Source organism: Salvia hispanica, chromosome 2, assembly GCF_029641045.1.
Source record: "Salvia hispanica isolate PSC_SH4W2 chromosome 2, Shi_PSC_v1, whole genome shotgun sequence".
Taxonomy (NCBI): Eukaryota; Viridiplantae; Streptophyta; class Magnoliopsida; order Lamiales; family Lamiaceae; genus Salvia; species Salvia hispanica.
In genome coordinates this window covers 32540605-32561847 of record NC_142693.1, presented here as the reverse complement: position 1 = coordinate 32561847, position 21243 = coordinate 32540605, and the positions used below count along the sequence as shown (strand labels likewise).

General features: G+C 37.6%; 1 protein-coding gene, 3 non-coding genes and 1 pseudogene across 4 annotated transcripts; 2 read left to right on the top strand and 3 right to left on the bottom strand.

Annotated features, from left to right (window-relative positions):
- Positions 1–12: 12 nt before the first annotated feature.
- Positions 13–6973, bottom strand: LOC125193400 (testis-expressed sequence 2-like protein (DUF2404)). Its single transcript, XM_048091182.2, has 7 exons — positions 6622–6973; positions 5749–5984; positions 4797–5466; positions 3271–3613; positions 2605–2699; positions 1591–1785; positions 13–767 (listed from the first exon to the last, which is right to left on the bottom strand). Exons 1-7 carry the CDS (start codon positions 6799–6801, stop codon positions 159–161), a joined length of 2328 nt encoding a protein of 775 aa, XP_047947139.1. The 5' UTR covers positions 6802–6973; the 3' UTR covers positions 13–158.
- Positions 6974–8537: 1564 nt separating this feature from the next.
- On the bottom strand, positions 8538–8821 carry LOC148932203 (signal recognition particle RNA; annotated as a pseudogene).
- A 791-nt stretch (positions 8822–9612) lies between these two features.
- LOC125197692 (U2 spliceosomal RNA) lies at positions 9613–9808 on the top strand. Its single transcript, XR_007172220.1, has one exon. It is a non-coding gene; the product is annotated as a U2 spliceosomal RNA (small nuclear RNA).
- A 363-nt stretch (positions 9809–10171) lies between these two features.
- Positions 10172–10367, top strand: LOC125197693 (U2 spliceosomal RNA). Its single transcript, XR_007172221.1, has one exon. It is a non-coding gene; the product is annotated as a U2 spliceosomal RNA (small nuclear RNA).
- A 3490-nt stretch (positions 10368–13857) lies between these two features.
- TRNAL-CAA (transfer RNA leucine (anticodon CAA)) lies at positions 13858–13938 on the bottom strand. Its single transcript has one exon. It is a non-coding gene; the product is annotated as a tRNA-Leu (tRNA).
- Positions 13939–21243: the final 7305 nt, after the last annotated feature.

Sequence of the window (21243 nt, the reverse complement as noted above, 5' to 3'; positions counted from 1 at the left end):
TAACAATCTGTATGCAATAAGACTTCAGTATATATCTTCTATTTATGTTTATAGAATTTGGGGAACTTTGTACACTGTTAGACACAAAGATTCCTGAGAAAAGAATAATGCAAGTAGCAGAGACATACTACAAGGAATGAAATACTACTAGTATTTACTCACGGTCCCCTCATCCTTTCGACAAAACTTCTTCCTCTTTCTTCGAAGTGACGCCTCTTCACCTCAAGCTTTTCCCCCACTTTCTTCCCTAATCCACGCATGCGCTCTTTCGTTCCCATTTTTTTCGGATTCATATCATCGTCAACTGTTGTAAAGAAACGTGATGGAGAATGCACACGGGCATCCTGTATAGGCTCTATACTCCTGGTGGTAGATTCGTGCATCTTCTCATCCTTCAGTAAAGGGGCTCTAAGATCTTGCGAAGAACTGCTGTTTGACATTGTCTCGCCCATGGAACTTGATGAAGATTCCCGGGGGCCTACGGATTCACCTGTTCCTTCTGGGATAGAACTCGCATTCTTTGACACCTCATAGTCGACTTCTGACCTAGAAGAATTTCCATGGCTTGATGCAGCATTATGAGCTAATTCCCCAGGTTGGAATGATGGTGCTTCTCGTCTTGAGTTCATACCAACAGAATCTTGATTGTTTTTATACCACATAAAAGGGGCAGCTTTCCTGGGGACCCAATCATCTTTCTCTGCCAACATCCAAGGAAGTATGATACTCTCACTGTTTGGAAGTACCAACGTTTCCCGAATTGCTGCCTGAAAGAAAGATTACAAATTCAGTGCAGCCATAAAATAAAGTTAAGCCATAAAGGTGGGTTGAAAGTTAAAAGACAGACAATGCACAAACTTCCTAGAGAAAAAGGAAAGGTAAAAGAGTAGCCTAAACAATTCCAATCGAAAATGACTAACGAGAAATTCATTTAAATTCTCCCACAACTATATAATCTCAACAGTGTGGCATCTAAATAGATGCAAATTCAGCAATCTCTCAGGTTACTAAAATTCATTAAAAAAATACTCATACAGACATACAACCAGATAAATGCATATAAAATAATATAGAAAGGGAACATTGAATTACTTGTCATATCTATGGACCACAATTTTTAGTGACGTCTAGATTATGAAAGAGTAACAAGTAAACATAATTATTATGTTAATAAAGCAAATGTGCATATGCCTTTTACAATAATTATTTACATTTCCAATTTCCAAAACCAAAAAGAATAAAAACGAAAAGAAAGAAAAACAAATTTCATGATCACTATATCAACAAATGAAGTTTCTCAGAAATGCATATTAAATTTGATGAGTTTGGTTAATAAAGATAGAGAAACTAGATGGCATTTTCATCTTATCACAATGGTCAAGGGTCAAGATGCCACACCAAACATGCTTGTAACTTGACTTGAGACATGTTGGCAGGGAGGCTCAATTTAAATTGACATAACTGACTATTAAGTAGTGTGTGCTGAGCTTCTAAAACTTCAACAAAATAAATTTGTCCAAGAGTGAGGATAAAAGGTTGAATGTGCAAATGTTTCGGTAAGGTATGTCACTTCTAGATAAAGGATCTGACCTTGATTCGACTGATCAGAAACAAAGCTAGGCGAGCATTTGTAATTTTGTGGTCCCCCACAAATGCGTCCAAGTGAAATTGAATATCAGGCATCGAAGTAAACCCAAACCATATCTGATCAGAAGGTGGAGGCTTCATGCACACCCGTATTGTCCCACTAATAGAGGAAATCCTCATCCCCAATGAGAGAGGAACCTTTAACAAATGACAGATGATCATGTCAGTTCACAGGCTAATTTTATTTTAACTTTAACTTCATGTGTGCAACTGTTGCAGCATCATGCTCACATGAATATCCATAAGCTAGTGAAAGAACAGATATGACGAGAATATTAGGAAAAAATATTTGACAAGTTTGGCATATCAATAAGTCTCATTCTTTTCTGCATAATGCCCCCATTTGGCCCATTCAATTATGTTTATCTTCTCTTTATTATACTGTTATGCTACACTTGTCAATCGCAGAATTATGTTCCTGTATCTGAATTACTATACATGTATTCACACATATACATACATGCATGTATATGCAGGTATAAGAATGCATCACATTGCCATGGCCATACCAACATTTCTATACATTCATCAACCAAACAGTTTATTCACAGGGAGTGACTAACAGGAAGGATGCAAAGTCCCTACATAACTACACATCTACCAGGGGAGGATTTATAGATCAGTCAGTGTTGAGAATTCGGCATATGAATAAGTAGTTGGTCTCAAGGAAAAATATAAGGCAAGCTTGCAGTTGGGATTCTTAAAATATTCTTGCAGTAAAAATTGGCAGTTCTTTGGCTTTTTTGTTGCCATCATTTTGGGTGGTTCAGGTTCCCAAGAAAACAAGTGAAAAATAGAGGACTACCAACTAGTACTTCAAAATAACCTGGACGGAAGGAAATTTCAATCAGAACGCAAGCATGACACTCAAATTACCACTTTATGGAAATGACGTCAGCAGCAATTACACTTTGTGAAACACATAAATAATTCAGAGGACAGAATGTGCTTACTAACTTGTGACACTTGTTTCGTGATGGAATGTATTATTGACTTCCATTTAGACCCGTGAGCTGGTGAATTCACAGAGTTTCTGGGATTGTCAGCATCATCTGCAAATTTATATAGCTAAAATGAGATGAAAAGGAATATTGGTGGGTTGATGTTGTTGGTGAAAAGAAGATCCTAATATATGCTAATATGAGAGTAAAGGAAACTGAAAATCATATTCCACAACAGATGTAACAACTTTCTACAGTATTTCAGTCGTTCTCGGTCACCATAAACTAAACTGTGCACTAGAAATTACTCCCTCCGTCCAATTTACTGAGTCATTCCCATTTATGGAAAAAATCAACATATTTAATATCTCTTACTTTGTTCTCTCTTCTACTTTACTCTCTCTCCTTCTTTATTCGCTATTCACTTATCTATTTTATTCTCTCTCCATAAATTCACAACCACCACTTTTTGTAAATCACGAAATGCCTCAACCCTCAAGTAAGGCAGGACGGAGGGAGTATAATCCAAGACAAGATATGTGAAAGTACAATCTCCTCAACTCATGATGCATAAAATTTCACAATACAAAAGACCAAGTACATAACTTTCCAAATTCAATTAAGATATAAGAAAGTACAATCTCTTTATCATCGATGAATTAAGTAACAGTTATATTCTCACCTGTATCATGATATCCTTCAGTGTTTGTCTCTTCACCCAGCTTCAACTGTTTCCCAAGATCCTCAAAACCTTCCAGAAGATCAGAGGGGACCTCACCATCATCGTTTCCATTGAGCCGTGTTTTCTCTTCTTCAACTTCTAATTCTCGAAGCTCAAGCCTTGTTATAATGTCCAGAACCATGCCACCTAAATACTCAACATCGATTTCCATGGACCATACCTCGTTCATATCCGAGGGAAGGACCCTCATTGCAAGGATTCGTGGAGGCAGAGTGCCAGGATCCACAGCTGTACATGTGACTTCACCAATGTAACTTGGGATTCGCATATTGGATAGTGCTCTCTGTAGCGTTATGAAGGAGCAAAAATTATGAAAACATAAACTGTAGTTTTGGACGCCACAAAACAAGTAAAACATGTTGCAAGTAAATCTAACACAATGAGCTCCAATCCCCACATATTCGCTAAAAAAAACTTCTCTAATCATGGAAACCAACATACCACTTTTATTTCTAATTTATCACAAATATTGTCCACTGGGAAGCTTGAGTTTTGAGTTCAGTAATAATTGAGGCTTGTGTGCCTCAAAGCAGCAATATACTTAGTCCATCCCCATAAATTCGGATCAATATAATAATCCAAGCAAATTAGTACAGAGAAGTTGGTATACCATAAAGCCCAATAGACATCCCTGAGATGGGCTAAGGCATCAATTCGATCGGCAAATAAAGTTCATGGAGTAAGTGAAAGAATAATGTACAGTAACTTTTATATTAATTATATTTCACCGGCTACTAACTTCAGCAAGAATTACTAGCTTAATTCATCCAAAAACCACATTAGGCAATGGTTGAGCACGAGCTGGTTTGGCCAGTCAACAACTCAACATGCACATAACTGTCTATAGATGAGTAAGAAGAAGAATCATGATGCATCATTTTGTTATCAATCAGGTGAAGCATGACAACTAAACAGAAATTTACATGATGAGTAAGAAGAAGAATCACATTGTTAAGAACCAGATGGTGCATCATAATCAAACAGCAATGTAGATTTTCTTTAGGATTAAGCAAGGGGGCATTTCCAAAGCAACTATGGTTAATTCTTTCACTGACCAATCTTCATAATTCCCGCTAATCCATTACCAGAACATTAACAGCAACTTATAGACAACTTACTCAGACATTAGGATTGTGAGGAAATATTTTATTTCTACAAAAAAAAAGGCAATGTGCAACAGTGAAACAAAGAACCTATCTCAGTCCCTCATCCTTCTATGTTTTATACTACTCCACAGCTTTTCTGGCACTTTCCGTCCCAAGTGCATTCTACTAATAAAACATGAGGCAAAGTTGTAAACAGAATTTGCAAAAAAAAAAAAAAGACAAATATATGCAGCAATCTCACACTCTAAGAACAATGTCACAATTTGACAATAGAAGATAACATCTAATGGCATATCATAGAGAGACAACATCTCATCACAGAAGAGCACACTGAAAATAAGAACAAATAATTTTAAAAACCTGAATTCGAGTGTGTAAAGAACTCCTAAGCTGCAAGTTGTTCTTAGCATCAAAGAACAGCCGTGAAATAACCATATTCAAGCACAGTGTGCCTTCATCTACATACTTCTCTTTGGAATCTGCCTCAGATAATCCAGATAATTCTAAGGAGGGTGAAACTGATGATGTCATGCTAGTGTCAGCAAAATAAGCATTAGGAAGTTTTGCCGTTGTATCAATTTTAGCTGATCCATTAGGCATGGCAATGTCTTGGGATGAATAAGACTTTGAAATCACTTTTCTTTCTTCATGTCCAGAAATTGATGGGCCGCTTGGTTTATAGTCATGCGCACTTTTGGAAGCCTTTTTAGCTAGTTTCTTCAGAAAATGCCGAACCCTTGAAGAAGAATTATCAAGTTTATCTGTCCTATTAACGGGTTCAGCATTAACACCTCCTGAAGGTTTTATAAAAGAAGGGTATCCAGCATTAAGTGATGCTAGGTAATACTGAAACTCCATAGTCAGCTTGGAAAACCATGCATTTTTTTCTCCATCATCGCAGGAAGCAAGGCGAAGGACTTTACACCAGGACTCCTTCTCCCATGCCGTCTCCAGATATAGGTAAATAATTTTGGATCCTTTATATATAGCTAAATCCTTGCTCTCTACTTTAATTGGATACCTTTTCACCCTGGCAATCATAACTTTTGAAAGTGAAATACTATAAATTCAAGAATTTCCATCAAAACAAGATAAAAACTAGTAGGGCGGCAATCCTGTAAGATAAATTATGCAAGAAAAAAAAAACTGAAACAAAGTTGGATCAAACAAATGAGAATGATTTTCTTATGAGAAAAGAAAATTTGCGTCATTATCTTTGTTATTAAAGTCCATTCCAACCACCTGAAGGGTAGGTTATAGCCTATATGGATATTTGTAAGATTTGAAACAATGTTTAGGAAAACTCAATTACCATTTTCTTGATGGAAGATCAGTAGCAGAAACAGCAACAATTGTGCACCCCCTTAGTGGAATCTCCACACAGGAAACATCCGCTTCCATCAGGATGAGATAATGATCTCTAATTCTTGCATTTTTCCTGACAGGGGTCACCTCCAGAATTTCTTTTTTTCTCCTTTGCTCTTTTGGCACTTTATCTTCATGCCTAGATTTTGGAATTTTATCAGGTTCTAGAATCCATAAGGTCCCCTGAAAGCAAAAGTGTAATCCAGAAATAAGAACAGGGAATAGATTAACAAGAAACTTAAAAAAAAAACTGAAGCAACGACACAGGCATAAACATGATAAGCATGGAGAATGAAGAATGACAAGAAAATAGAAACATATTATTGAAGATAATCACATCAAAAAATGAACAATGATAGATAATGAAAACCTGCATTTTGATTCATTCTTCAATTTTTTGACTACGTTTCTAAAATCTGACCAATATCATGAGACCAGTATCATAAGTTGTAACTTGTAACCAAGTTAATGTTAGCATGGTTATGGAGATGTTCCAAAGTTTTTAGGCAAATCATAATCAAGCATCTGGTACACTAATAACTCCCAATTCAAAATACTGCTGTAACATCATAGGAAACATGATGCCTCGCTTTCACAGCATGACAAACAGTCAAGATAACTAGACACAGACAAAATTCCCAATTCCCCTAAAGTAATTCCCGTCTGGATCCGTGAGCAATCAATAAGGTTGCGAATTGCAAAATGAAGGAGAACACATAATTTATTAATTTTGAATTCACACATAGAGACAGAGAGGTCGATACAAACACAAGAATCTGGTACAAGAAAACGGAGATTCCAATAAAAACCGAATTACGACCTGCTTGTCATATAAGGAGGGGAAGGTGCTGTGCTCAAGGGCAGAAGGCGCCTTGGTCTTGCTTTCTACCTCCGCGACTTTGCGATCGAGGCGCCGAATGAAAAGCCACAGCGCTGCCGCCTCGATCGCGAGAACACTAATCGCCCCAATTATGAAGGCCAGCACCAACAGCACCGCCATTCCCGACTGTCCCGATCAGAATCCGATTCCCTTAAACGCCATCGTATTATTCAATTCTAGAGAGAGATAGAGATTAGTAGGCAGAGAGAGTAGGCTAACAGCAATTGCAAGCAAAGAGAAATGAAATTCGTAGTCAAATGCAGCAGCCAAATTATTTTGGGAGATTGAATTTGGCGAAATTCGAATTCGTCGTACGTCAAATATTTACTTTTTTCACAGAATTTAAAATTCGATTTACTTCATTAAATACAGCATATTTTATTTGGTAATATTAGGCATGGAATTTGTGATGTTGAACATGATTTTTTTTCAAATTATTCCACCTAAGAGGAGATTGTTTATAAAAAATTAGATGGTAGAGTATTAAATTAGTTGTACCTATGTTTACAATGGAAAATTGTACCGTTGGCTGGTAAAATGGTTGCTGCATGAATTAAAGGGGTAATTTCACTGAATAAAAATAGTACTCCTATTAATATACTCCCTCCGTCCCAAGATAAGTGACCTACTTCTTTTGGGCACGAGATTTAAGGATATTTAAATAAGTTCAAGTGGAGAGAGTAAAGTATGAGAGAGGGAAAAATAGAGGAGAGAAGAGAGAATAAAGTAGGTGGATAATAAAGTAACAGAGATGACTTTTTGCTAAAAATAGAAATAGGTCACTTATAGTGGGACATCCCAAAAAGGAATACAAGTCATTTATCTTGGGACGGCTTATACACGCAAAACGATTAAACTATTATTTGGGACAGATTTGCTGGGAATGGCCCAAATCCAGCTGAAAATCCGTTGGGCCCGGTTTGGAATGGGTGCGCTTAATATCACGAACTTTTAAAAAATTTGTTTTTTCACAAATTCTGAACTTTGTCACATCAATAACAAATCTCATTCACATTTCATTTGTTATTATATCACATAAGATATAATCACTACTAGTAATGTGATTATAAAGTAGTATTAGAAGCCAGATATGGTTATCCCTCTCATTTTAATGTAGTTGAATTTTATCGCGGGTGAAAACAATTGAACAATAATATAAATTTGTAATATTATATGTCAAATTTAAAGATTGTGAAACAATCAAATTTTTGAAAAATTTCATCATATTAGACATTAATATCCTTGTTTAAAAGGTTGTTACATGAATTTTAAACATAAGTCATTAGGGAAGAAGATAATCAAATAACCATATCTTCTGTTTAGTCGACAAGTACTTCTATAGTCCTATATAGAGAGAGGTTATGCTTGGTATTTTTAGTCTAATATCTAGTTTAATTCACACTATTATTATTGTTCAGTTAATATCCTGTGAGAACTCGAATTTCAAACTAAACTGGCTCATTGTTAGATCGTGTGATTTTAGAATTGTGATCATATATAAAAATAAAAAAAATATTGACTTGAGAAACTAAAAATAATTGCCTTGTTAGGCTAACTGGTAAGGCTTTAATCGGGCTAGATCTTTATGTACATATATGTGATTTTAGAGTTGTAATATCATATGCAATTTTAAAAAATACTACTAACTAGCGAAATAAAAAATGATTGTTGTGTTTAGTGGAGAGGGGTGTGATAAACATTATCACTAAGCGTAGAGTTAATTCAAGATTAACATTGGGATGACTCCGAACTGTCTCATTATTGGTTTATGATTTTTGAGTTTGGGATAATATATAAAAGAAAACTTACTATAGAAATAAAAAATGGTTGTCTTGTTAGATTAATTGTTATGGCTCTAATCGGGCTACAAACAAAACAATGAATTAATCGGGCTAAAAACACAACGGCACGTATTCCTTCCACTGCTGAGAGCGGGAGGTAGTCGTTGCTCAGTGAAGCCAGCCTGACGCGGTGCCCTCCGCTATAGGAGCCAAGGAGCCCATGCCTTCGCAAGGAACCCATGACCCAACTCCCAGCTTGGAACGGGCGAGCCATAATCAGTGTTACAAAGCCCAGCTTTATTAATTCAATCATTTCAATGCTCCCACTTGGGTCACAATCTCCCGTTACAAAGCTCGGCAACAATACTTCTATTTGGTATCATTATATACATTTTCATTTAATTAAATAATACCGATATGGGACAATAGTTCAAATACAATCTACTTCAATAACATACTCTTATATTGTCAAAACTGATACCGCATAGACCATAGTGATACGTGCCCTCTGACGAGCAGCGAAATAGAGGCTGAACCCCTTGGCTCGCCCGTGTCTATGCCTCAACCGTTGTCACACCTCATTGCTAACTTCAACTACCACATTATCTCTGTGTTGATTCTTTATTTAATCATTTATCTTTTTGTACTATCTAGAATAATGTTCATGTATCGAGTCGAACATAATTATAAACTTCATTTCTAGTTATTTTGTCGGTTCTTTTCCAAAAAGCAAAAGAAAGAAAAGAGTAGAATATACTGCATTAAACAAAAAGAAAAAAAAGCACTAATATACTACATTAAGGAATAGAGAATAGTATAATTAATGGAAAGGAATGAAGTTGTGAGAAAGGTCTATGATTTTAGAGTTGGAATAACATATAAATAAATAATTGTTGTGTTTAGCGAGAGGGGTCTATAAAAACACTATCATCTAAGAGAATATGAGAATTGTGATAGTTGTTTTAGATTATTAAGATCCAAGTTATTCATTTGCCCAGAAACCATTGCTGAATTGCATGATTAGAAACACTCATAGTTGTTGTACTGTATTTTTTATATTTTGGTGAGTTTATCCCACATCGAATATACTACAAAGGAAGGAAGTGGGAAAGAAAGAGTATAAGGTCATGGGCCAGTATTTGGAAAACTCATACCTTTCTCGGCCTTTTGGCTAAGATCAAGTGTAGTATCTGTTCTTATCAGTTTAATATCTGATATGTGGACCATTGGTTCACACGATATTAAATTTATTTTTTGAAGGGGAAGACCTATAAAAGTAGCTTGCTACTTGGTTCTTCACACGTCGCCTTTGCGTTGCACTATTGCATTGGCCTGGCGAACCCTACTAATTTTAGTTTAACTATTTTTTAATTAATTAAGAGCCAAAGCTCTGAAGTTTTGTTATCATGTGTTAGAATATTAAGAGCCAAAGTTATTCTGTGGCCTATATGACTGTCTCTTTATAACCTAAGTCGAGTAATGCTGTCAAAACAATTTCTTGCATGATGATCAAGTTGTATTTCATTACCCAGAAACAGCCAGAGTTGTTGTAAGGTAGTAATTTATAGGAGAAGAAGCTTTAAATTATTAGATTATGTGTTGGTAGTTATTGGTTTACAAATTTTGGTGAGTTTATCCCACATTGAATATACAAAGGAAGGAAGTGGAGAAGAGAGGTATAATATCATGGGCCAGTATTTGGAAAACTCATACCTTTCTCGGCCTTTTGGCTAAGATCAAGTGTAGTATCTGTTCTTATCAGTTTAATATCTGATATGTGGATCATTGGGTCCACACGATATTAAATTTATTTTTTGAGAGGGAAGACCTATAAAAGTAGCTTGCTACTTGGGTCTTCAAGTGTCGCCTTTGCGTTGCATTATTGCATTAGCTGGCGCACCCCACCAATTCTAGTTTAATCATTTATTTGAAAAAAAAATTAATTCTATCTATAAGAAATATATTCGAGATATATTTTGCTTGAAATTCTTAGTGGTTCCTTACTCTGCATATATTTCATGTAAGCTGCCACAGTTCTAGCCTTCTACCTCTATGTAGAAATTTGTTTAGGTTTTAAATTCTTGGCTCCTGTGTCTATCTTTTGAACATTATTTCTTTTCAGATTGTTCAGTGTTTTAAAAAGAGTTAGATGGTAAAGTTATTGCACCTATATATCCAACAGTATAATATGATCAATATTTAAGATGGGAAAATGTTGTATTGGACGGTGGATATTGAAGAAATTTTTTCAATAAATATATAGTAGTAGTACATATATTTGACTTTAGAATTTTTGTCCCCTCCCTATTGAAGAAAAAAAATTAATAAATATATATCTGAAATAAAAAAAATTAATTCCCTCGATAAGATAATGTGATAATTTTGGTAAGATTTGTTGAGAGGGTCGGGGTCTAAAATTGGGCCCCAAACAATAAAATTTAAAACAAAAGTCGCACAGGAGTAAGTTTTGTGCCTGCGTATTTATAAGTATTGGACTCGTATAATCTACTACTTTATCATGAAATCATTATTTTAAATATCTATATTGAGGATTGTATTTAATGTATTGATTCTAATAGTGTATCAAAACTTATTATTGGTGCCAAATGCCAATCATTATATAATTAAGCGAATTACTTAAATTCTTAAATTTCAAAAGTTACTATTATAGTATCAATTATTATGTAATTCATATGGCCCCGTTGGTTGTCAGGATTCTATCCGGGAAAATAATCCAGAATTTTAAAATATTGTGTTTATTTCAATAAAAAGCAAACAAGAAAAGTACTAATATGATTCCTAAAATTAGGAAAGTTAATTGGAAATTCTAGGATTCTGATTCCTCGGCTCAAAGCTGTCATTCTTTTTCTCTAATTTGAGGATTTTAAAAATTAAGGAAAAACTACACGGAAATATTATATTTTCCCTTATCTTAGATTTATTTCTACAGATTTCTTTTCTCCATAACGGGCACTTATCGTTCTCTTCTTCTTTTCAATTTTTCAATTTTGTTGTTAACTCCATTAACAAGTAAGCTTTTTTTTTCACACTTCATATTATATTTAATTTGTCATAAAACGAGAATTTTCGTAAAATGATTGAATCTTTGCTGTTAAGATTAACATGAAATCGATCTATGTTAAACAATTTAACCCAACCACCTAAAGCTTTACAATTCTTATACAAACTGCCTGCTATCAAATTCGAATTCCATTTCTGCTAACTATGATGAATACCATCTCTCTGAAAGATGTTCCACTAGAAATATTATTCTTATTGCTTCGACTCATATTCTCTAAAAAGTGGATCCCGCTCTAATAGCTCCGAATAAATTAAATACGTGCATTAAGATACGAAGGCTTCTTATTCCACAACATCGAAAGCACTTTTTCACTCTTTCATACACTAGGGGATTTCACTTGGAAAAGAAAATGTTCCATACTAACGGATTCGGGTCCATAACCATGGGTTCCAATGCAAGAGATCTTGCAGCACTTACCAATGAGGCCCTATCGATTAGTATTACACAGAAGAAATCAATCATAGACACTAATACAATTAGATCCGCTCTTCATAGACAAGCTTGGTATTTGCGATCCCAGGTAAGATCGGTTCAGGATAATGGGATCCTTTTCTATCAGATAGGAAGGGCTGTAGCACAAAATGTACTTCTAAGTAATTGCCCCATAGATCCTATATCTATCTATATGAAGAATAAATCATGTAACGAAGGGGATTCTTATTTGTACAAATGGTACTTCGAGCTTGGAACGAGCATGAAGAAATTAACGATACTTCTTTATCTTTTGAGTTGTTCTGCCGGATCGGTCGCTCAAGATCTTTGGTCTCTACCCGGACCCGATGAAAAAAATGGGATCACTTCTTATGGACTCGTTGAGAATGATTCGGATCTAGTTCATAGCCTATTAGAAGTAGAAGGCACTTTGGTGGGATCTTCACGGACAGAAAAAGATTGCAGTCCGTTTGATAATGATCGAGTTGCATTGCTTCTTAGGCCCGAACCGAGGAATCCCTTAGATATGATGCAAAACGGATCTTGTTCTATCTTTGATCAGAGATTTCTCTATGAAAAATACGAATCGGAGTTTGAAGAAGGGGAGAGGCAAGGAGCCCTTGACCTGCAATAGACAGAGGAGGATTTATTCAATCACATAGTTTGGGCTCCTAGAATATGGCGCCCTTGGGGCTTTCTATTTGATTGTATCGAAAGGCCCAATGAATTGGGATTTCCCTATTGGTCCAGGTCATTTCGGGGCAAGCGGATCATTTATGATGAAGAGGATGAGCTTCAAGAGAATGGTTCGGAGTTCTTGCAGAGTGGAACCATGCAGTACCAGACACGAGATAGATCTTCCAAAGAACAAGGCCTTTTTCGAATAAGCCAATTCATTTGGGACCCTGCAGATCCGCTCTTTTTCCTATTCAAAGATCAGCCCCCTGGCTCTGTGTTTTCACATCGAGAATTATTTGCAGATGAAGAGATGTCAAAGGGGCTTCTTACTTCCCAAATGGATCCTTCTACATCTATATATAAACGCTGGTTTATCAAGAATACACAAGAAAAGCACTTCGAATTGTTGATTAATCGTCAGAGATGGCTTAGAACCAATAGTTCATTATCTAATGGATCTTTCCGTTCTAATACTCTATCCGAGAGTTATCAGTATTTATCAACTCTGTTCCTATCTAACGGAACGCTATTGGATCAAATGACAAAGACATTGTTAAGAAAAAGATGGCTTTTCCCAGATGAAATGAAAATTGGATTAATTTAACAGGAGAAAGATTTCCCATTCCTTAGCCGGAAAGATATGCGGCTATGAAAGAGGGATTAAGTGGAACGGAATTGACTGGGTGGTAGAGTGGTGGAAACACTTCTTTCTTCCATATTTTGGACCTTACCTCCATGGAACAATATGTTACTGCTGAAACACGGAAGAATTGAAATCTTAGATCAAAATACTATGTATGGATGGTATGAACTACCCAAACAAGAATTCTTGAACAGCGAACAACCAGTTCAGATATTCACGACCAAGAAGTACTGGATTCTCTTTCGGATAGGCCCTGAAAGGAGAAGGAAGGGTGGAATGCCAACAGGCGTCTATTATTGAATTGACCCGACCCGATAGTACCCGTTTTAGGAACGTCCAGTGCCAAAGTCACTGAATGGGTAAGTCGCCAATCCCTGGACTATGTAATGTACTTTATCCGTTGGGTGACGGGCGGGCATTTTACCAGAGGTTTCTAATCTACCCTTGTGTGATTCCTGTTGAAGCATATACTCTGGGGTGGGTGCAGGTCGGTATATCAATACCGATTCGATCCGAGCTCTCTTATTGAATTGCTTATTCAATGAGCATTCTCAATATTATGCCTTGAAGAGGACTCGAACCTCCACGCTCTTTAGCACGAGATTTTGAGTCTCGCGTGTCTACCATTTCACCACCAAGGCATCTTGAAAGTGCATCCTATTTTATGAATATGATATCTATCTAGTGTGATGTATGGAATATATGACAAAGGTGGAGTATTTCTATTGATCGGTCATATAGGCCCGAGTTGGACATCCAATTGCTTCGATTTGAATTATCCGGAGAATGCCTTATGTTGTTAGAACCGGCAGCGGAAGCGGGCGCATAAATTAATCACATAATAATCAGATCTATTTAGCAGATTATTTAGACAAAAGCTATTCGCGTAATTATCACATGTATCATGCTCATAACTTGAATCAATCATGCTTTAAGAATATTGAAACCTAAAACATGCTTTTCTACGGAGCAGAAAAATACCTAATTAATTCTCCAAAGAATTGAAGATGGCTAGCTTCTTCTCCACGTGATGCTTTGAGTACTAAACCACAAATCTTCTCTCTGGTTCCCGAACTGTATCCCAGTATCAGTGTGGGCTGATCTTACTAGAATACTAGGACTTAAATAAAGAAGACAGAAGAAATCCTTTTTGGAATAGGAGAGGAATTCGAAAATTCCTACAGCTTGTGACAGCTGAAATTTTCGAAAATTTTAGCAAATAAAATTGTGTTATTTCTGTCTCCTTTATTCTCCTATTTATATTAAGTTCTTTTTGGGCCCAGACAGGGATCTATGGAAGGTTTTGGATATGGGCTCATCCAATTTACTTTTTACTAATTAAATTGAACCCACAATTTAATATAAGTTATAATTGGAATATTACGAGCAGCCACTACAGAAGTAATATTGAACTCTCCCCATCCAAATCCGAAATTACAAGTAATCCGGGTTTCCGTTTAACTTTCATTTCCCGTGCTTAAGATTAAAATGTCCATTAATTAATTAATGTCTGCTATTGACTTAATTAATTAACTTCTTATTAATTCCAAGAGTGGACTTAGCATGAAACGCTTATTTATTATTCATAGAGTAATCACACTCCAACTAGCTAGGTTCCGAATAATAAAACCTTGTTTCGCGCTCCTCTTGAGGACATTATCAAGCGAGACTCAGCTCGCGCACGATTCAATATAATAGCAATCCTAGCACCGCTAGATATCGATCACCACTACCCAATATATCAGGATCATTGGGTTACGAAAAACCCGCACCATTTGATAAGTCAAAGTAGTGCATAATCAATACCGTATGCTCAATGCTAACCTACATTGATTAAGAAACAAATATTTATCAAGACCTCGCCTTTCAGTAGATAGCCTAAGGCAAGTCTCGCTGTTAGATCCGTTCAGTGCTATACCACACCAATGTCATCTTATTTCAGTAAGGCTTAGAAATATGTGGACTGACATTGCAACCTTTCTCGATGGATAGTCAAATTCCATCTAGGTTGTGAAATTCATCTTTTTCTTTGTTTTAGAACTGACCGTATTACCTTAAAGTGGACGACGCCCACAACCGGTCTACTAAAACAAAGACATAGACTTTGTTAAGTTAACTTATACACTTAAACATGCATTAACATCCATTAAATGTAAAACATAACAACATTATGACAAAAATAATCTGTTTTATTTATTGGAAAATAAAATAAGAGTTTTACAGTATTCAATCACTCGAAACGTGATTTCTAGTATACAAACTCTAACAATCTCCCACTTATACTCAAAACACTTTCGAGTATACAAAAAAAATGTGCTAACGTCTAAAATCTCCCACTTATACTGAAAGCGGATTGAGGTCTTGAATTAGTCGAACTCCCATTCCTTCAACATGGCTTTCATACGGCTTTACCGCTAATGCCTTCGTGAAAGGATCTGCCAGGTTGTTCTCTGACTCAATCTTGACCACTTGTATGTCTCCTCTCTGCACTATATCTCGAATGATATGATACTTCATCTCTATGTGCTTGCTCGCTTTATGAGCACGTGGTTCCCTCGAATTTGCCACAGCACCAGAATTATCACAATAAATGGTGATGCTCTTGGGCATATTCGTAACCACACCTAAGTCCAGAAGAAAGTTCTTAAGCCATACAGCCTCTTTTGCAGCCTCCGAAGCGGCCACATATTCGGCTTCCATGGTAGAGTCTGCAATGCATTTCTGCTTTACACTCTTCCAAATTACGGCTCCACCTCCTAAGGTAAACACATATCCGGAAGTTGATTTCCTCGAATCTATATCAGATTGAAAATCTGAATCTGTATATCCTAAAGGACAGAGCTCGGCTGCATTGTAAACTAGAACATAGTCCTTAGTCCGATTAAGGTACTTGAGTATGTTCTTTACGGCAGTCCAATGTCCTTGGCCGGGATTAGATTGATATCTTGCTACCATGCCAACAGCAAAGCAGATATCGGGTCTAGTACAAAGCATAGCATACATGAGACTACCAATTGCCGAGGCATATGGTATTCTTCTCATCTCTGCTATCTCAGATGCTGTCTTAGGACACATCTCTTGAGATAAATGGATGCCATGTCTAAAAGGTAGAAAACCTTTCTTGGCATCTTGCATGCTAAAGCGTCTAAGTACTGTATCGATGTAAGATTCTTGGGATAAGCACAACATTCTCTTACCTCGGTTCCTAAGAACCTTGATACCGAGAATGTGTCCCGCATCACCCATATCTTTCATCTCGAACTGGCTGGACAACCAAGTTCGTACTGATGACAACATCTTTTTATTGTTTCCAATTAGAAGAATGTCATCTACATATAAAACTAAGAACACAACATTTCCTTTTTCAACCTTCTTATACACACAGCTTTCATTGGGGCATTTTTCAAATCCAAACTTTTGAACTGTTTGATCGAAACACTGGTTCCATGATCTAGATGCTTGCTTGAGGCCATAAATGGCCTTCTTAAGCTTCCAAACCATGTGTTCCTTGCCTTTTACTACATAGCCTTCGGGTTGTTCCATGTAGATGGTCTCCTCAAGACTCCCGTTTAAAAACGCAGTCTTGACGTCCATCTGCCATACTTCCCAATCCATGTAAGCTGCTATAGACAAAAGTATGCGGATCGATTTGAGCATGGCCACTGGGGAGAAGGTCTCATCGTAATCGATGCCTTCCTTTTGGGTATACCCCTTAGCCACTAGTCTTGCCTTAAAGACTTTAACTCGTCCATCGTGTCCACGTTTACGTTTGTATATCCATTTGCTCCCAATGGCAGTACAGCCTTCGGGTAGGACAGACAAATCGTAGACGTCCTTGTCTATCATTGATTGTAGTTCCGAATCCATTGCTTTCACCCATTCGCAATGATCGACATCTGCCTGCGCCTCTGCAAAATTCCAGGGATCGAGTACATTGCTGTCCGAGGAGTGATTCATGCACTCTCCCAAACCAATGTATCTATCGGGCTCATGAGAGACCCTCCCACTGCGGCGCGGCACTACAATATCTGGAGTGTTAGTTGAAATTTCTGGAATTGTTTGTACACTAGGTAATTGTTCTTGGTTAATGGAAGTTGTAACTTGAGTGAGCTCTTCAAGAGCTATCTCACTGCTGGGCTTATGATTCATTATATAGTCTTCCTCTAAGAATGTGGCATGAGTGCTCACAATCACTTTCTGATCTCTGAGACTATAGAATTCATAAGCTTTCGTTCCTCTAGGGTATCCTATGAACACACAAACCTCCGTCCTAGATTCCAGCTTAGTTGGATCCTTTTCCAATACATGAGCCGGACACCCCCATACTCTGAGATGTTCCAGATTGGGCTTACGCCCATTCCACAACTCATACGGGGTAGTAGGAACTGATTTAGAAGGTAAGTTGTCTAAAAGATAGTTTGCTGAAAGCAAAGCGTGACCCCAAAACGAAACAGGTAACCGTGCATAACTCATCATCGATCGGACCATATTCAATAAGGACCTGTTCCTTCTTTCAGCCACGCCATTCTGCTGGGGTGTGCCCGGCGCAGTCGTTTGGGATTCAATTCCCGCCACTGATAAATAGTCCAAAAACTCGGCACTTAGGTATTCGCCTCCGCGATCAGATCGCAGGCATTTGATACTCTTACCATGATGCGTCTCTACTTTAGACTTAAACTCCTTGAACTTGTCAAAAGTTTCAGACTTGTAGCGCATCAAATAGATGTATCCGATTTTCGAGTAGTCATCTGTAAAGGTGACGAAGTATCGAAAACCGCCCCTTGCCTCGGTTGACATTGGTCCACACACATCAGTATGAATGAGCTTAAGTACTTCCTTGGCCCTATTCCCTTTTGACCTAAAAGGTCTCTTAGTCATCTTGCCTTCGAGACAGGACTCACACTTCGAAAACGGTTCATTCTCAAGACCTTTAATAAGATCTTGATCAACCATCGCATGAATCCTTCTTTCGTTGGCATGACCAAGTCTAAGGTGCCATAAGTACGTTTCATTCATTGAAGTTGAAGGTTCTTTTCTTTTCTTAGAAATTTTCGATGTAGCATTGAGTTCTGATTTACGTTGATTAAATTGTGTAGAAGTGATTGTGTACAGATTGTTTTCCATGATACCACGAAAGATATAAGAGCCATCTTTCTTAATAACGCAATTGTCATCAAAAGAAATCGAATATCCATCAAAAGACAATTTAGAAACTGAAATTAAATTTCTTCTAAAAGAAGGTATCAACAAAACATTCTTCAAAATCAAAAATCTATCACTAGAAAAACGTAAATAAACGTCTCCCACTGCAACGGCCGCCACTTTCGTAGCGTCGCCCAGCTGGACTTCGATCTCACGATCATGTAGTCGTCTTGTCACCTAAATTAAGTCAGGATCAAAACATATATGATCAGTTGCTCCAGTATCAATAACCCAAGTATGAGTAGATGTCGAAGCCAAACATGACTCGACTACTAGAGCATGGTGCATACCTGTAGCCTTGCCCTTTTTTAGGACAGTCTGGCTTCCAATGACCCTTCTCTCCACATTTGAAGCACTTTCCAGTAGGCTTCTTGTCACCCCGCTGTTTCTTCTTTCCCTTAGCATTCTTAGCTGCCACTGGATTGGGTGCCTTTTTCTTTCCTTTTCTAGGCTTAGAGCCAGAGGAATTAGGCGCCAAACTCAGCATAGCTACCTTAGCTTGAACCATAAGGTCCTCCGCCGACTGAAGTTCAGTCAGCAGCTCTGACAAAGTGTAATTCCGCTTGTTCATCTCGAAATTGAGCTTGAACTGTTGGAAGCTAGGGGGAAGACTTTGAAGGATTATAGTAACCTGGGACTCGGGATCGATCGTCCCTCCCAAAACCTCAATCTGGTTGAGGTGGCTCATCATCTCGAGGACGTGTTGCCTCACAGATGAGCCTTCCTTCATAGACTTCGTCATGATACTCCGAAAGGCTTGAGACTTAGCCGTTCGATTCTGAGTACCAAAAAGATTTGCGAGATTTGTCATGATCTCGGCGGCAGTTTCCATGGCAGAATGCTGATGCTTGAGTACTGATGACATAGAAGCCAACATATAGCACTTAGCCATCTCATTCGCCTTATGCCACCGTCTATGCGCATCTCGCAGTGCTTGCGCGGCATTAGCTGCCGGCACAGCTGGGCGTGGAGTAGTGAGCACAAATTTGTACTCTTCGGCTGTGAGAACGATATCCAAGTTTTGTTTCCATTCGATGTAATTTTGGCCTTCGAGTTTGTTTTCTTTGAGAATGGCAGAAAGAGGATTAAAAGACATCTTGACGGATTTTATTGCACTGCAAACAAAAGATTTTACTATTTGTCATAAACTTATGTAAGGAAATTGAGTAGATTAACCATAAAACTTTTCAAAATCTTACAACAGCCAAATTAATAAATTGTATCCTCCTCTGGAGGTTAATACGCATTAAAATTTTGACAATTTACTGGTCACAACACCGACATATCAATAGCTTCCTCCTCTGGAGGTCGACATATCTAATGCTGCCTAAGCACGACCATCAGGTTTAGCATTACAGAATTTTATTTCTACAACACACTCCCATAACAATGTTCATGTGTTGATAACAAAACCAAGCTATCTCATAAATTCTGATTGAACCCTGAAACTCGTAGTTCCTTAGGATTATTGTCCCTACTCTGTAGGTGGCGATAATATTAGGAACCACTTTCTAGTTCATTCTATTTATTACTTGAGAAGTCCGCCCTTATGAACTTACTGTTTTCGTAGGATTATTGTCCCTACTCTGTAGGTGGCGATAATATTAGAAAATCAGCTTCACAAAATTTGGCAGTCCAACCGATGGAGACCATATATAAACTTTTAGTTCATAATTATCGCTTAGATATTGTGTTATGGTTTTAATTAATTATCCTTTAGCCTTAAGGCAGATTAAGACTAATTAAATTCTGTTGGTATTTAATTTGACTGGATAATTAAAACTTTTATTATCTTTAATATCTTAGTTTAGGAATTATTGTTCTAGAATTTAATTCTTATTCATGTCATACTATAAGATATATCTAAAATAAAGTACATTATTTATAATCTTAATTAGACATGAGAAATTAAATTCATATAATTTCCAAGTTCAAGATTAGGAAGAAAATTAAAATATATTATTTAATGTAATCTTATATATATCTTATCTTATTATAGATTCTAGATATATTATATTTAGGAAACTATTAAATTATTCTTATCTATATCATCAAGGATATAAAATATTCATAGATATAGAAAATAATCTAAATATTCCTAAAATCTAGGGAAATCTTCCCTAAATATTTTATTTCATTAAATAATATTATTTTTAATGATTTCTATTAATTTAGGAATTAAATAATCATTAAAATAATCTTTCGTCAATATCTTGCGATTCGAGGTTGGCACGAATCATCACGTACGAAGATTTGGAGATTCCGCCCGGAGACTCTCGCTGGAGCGGCGTGTTCGCCGCCCGACAGCCGCCGGCAGTTCGCGCCGATGGCGCGCTGCTTCCTCCTCCCTTCCGCGGCATCGCCGCATCTCCCTCCGTCGACGTCAAGCAGCCGCGCAGCCAAGGCTGCCCAGCTCCGTCGAGCTCCCACTGCTCCGGCGATCCTCGCGAGAACCAGCAGCTGCCTCGAGAGGCATAGCTGCTCTTGGTCCAGCGACGTCAGGGCTAGGCGACTAGGGTTCTAGGGTTAGGGTTAGGGTTTCCGGCGAAGAAGTCCGGCGCTACTCTCGGACGAGCAGCGCGTTCCGCCTCCTTCCACCGCCGATGCATCAGGCTCCGGCTGGGGTGTGTGGTCTCGATCGGTGGCGCGCACGAACCCTTGCTCGTCAGCGCGTCGCCGCGTGATCACTTCCCTCGGCTCCCACTCGTAGTCGGTCATCGTCGAAATTGATCGGGGCCGTCTAG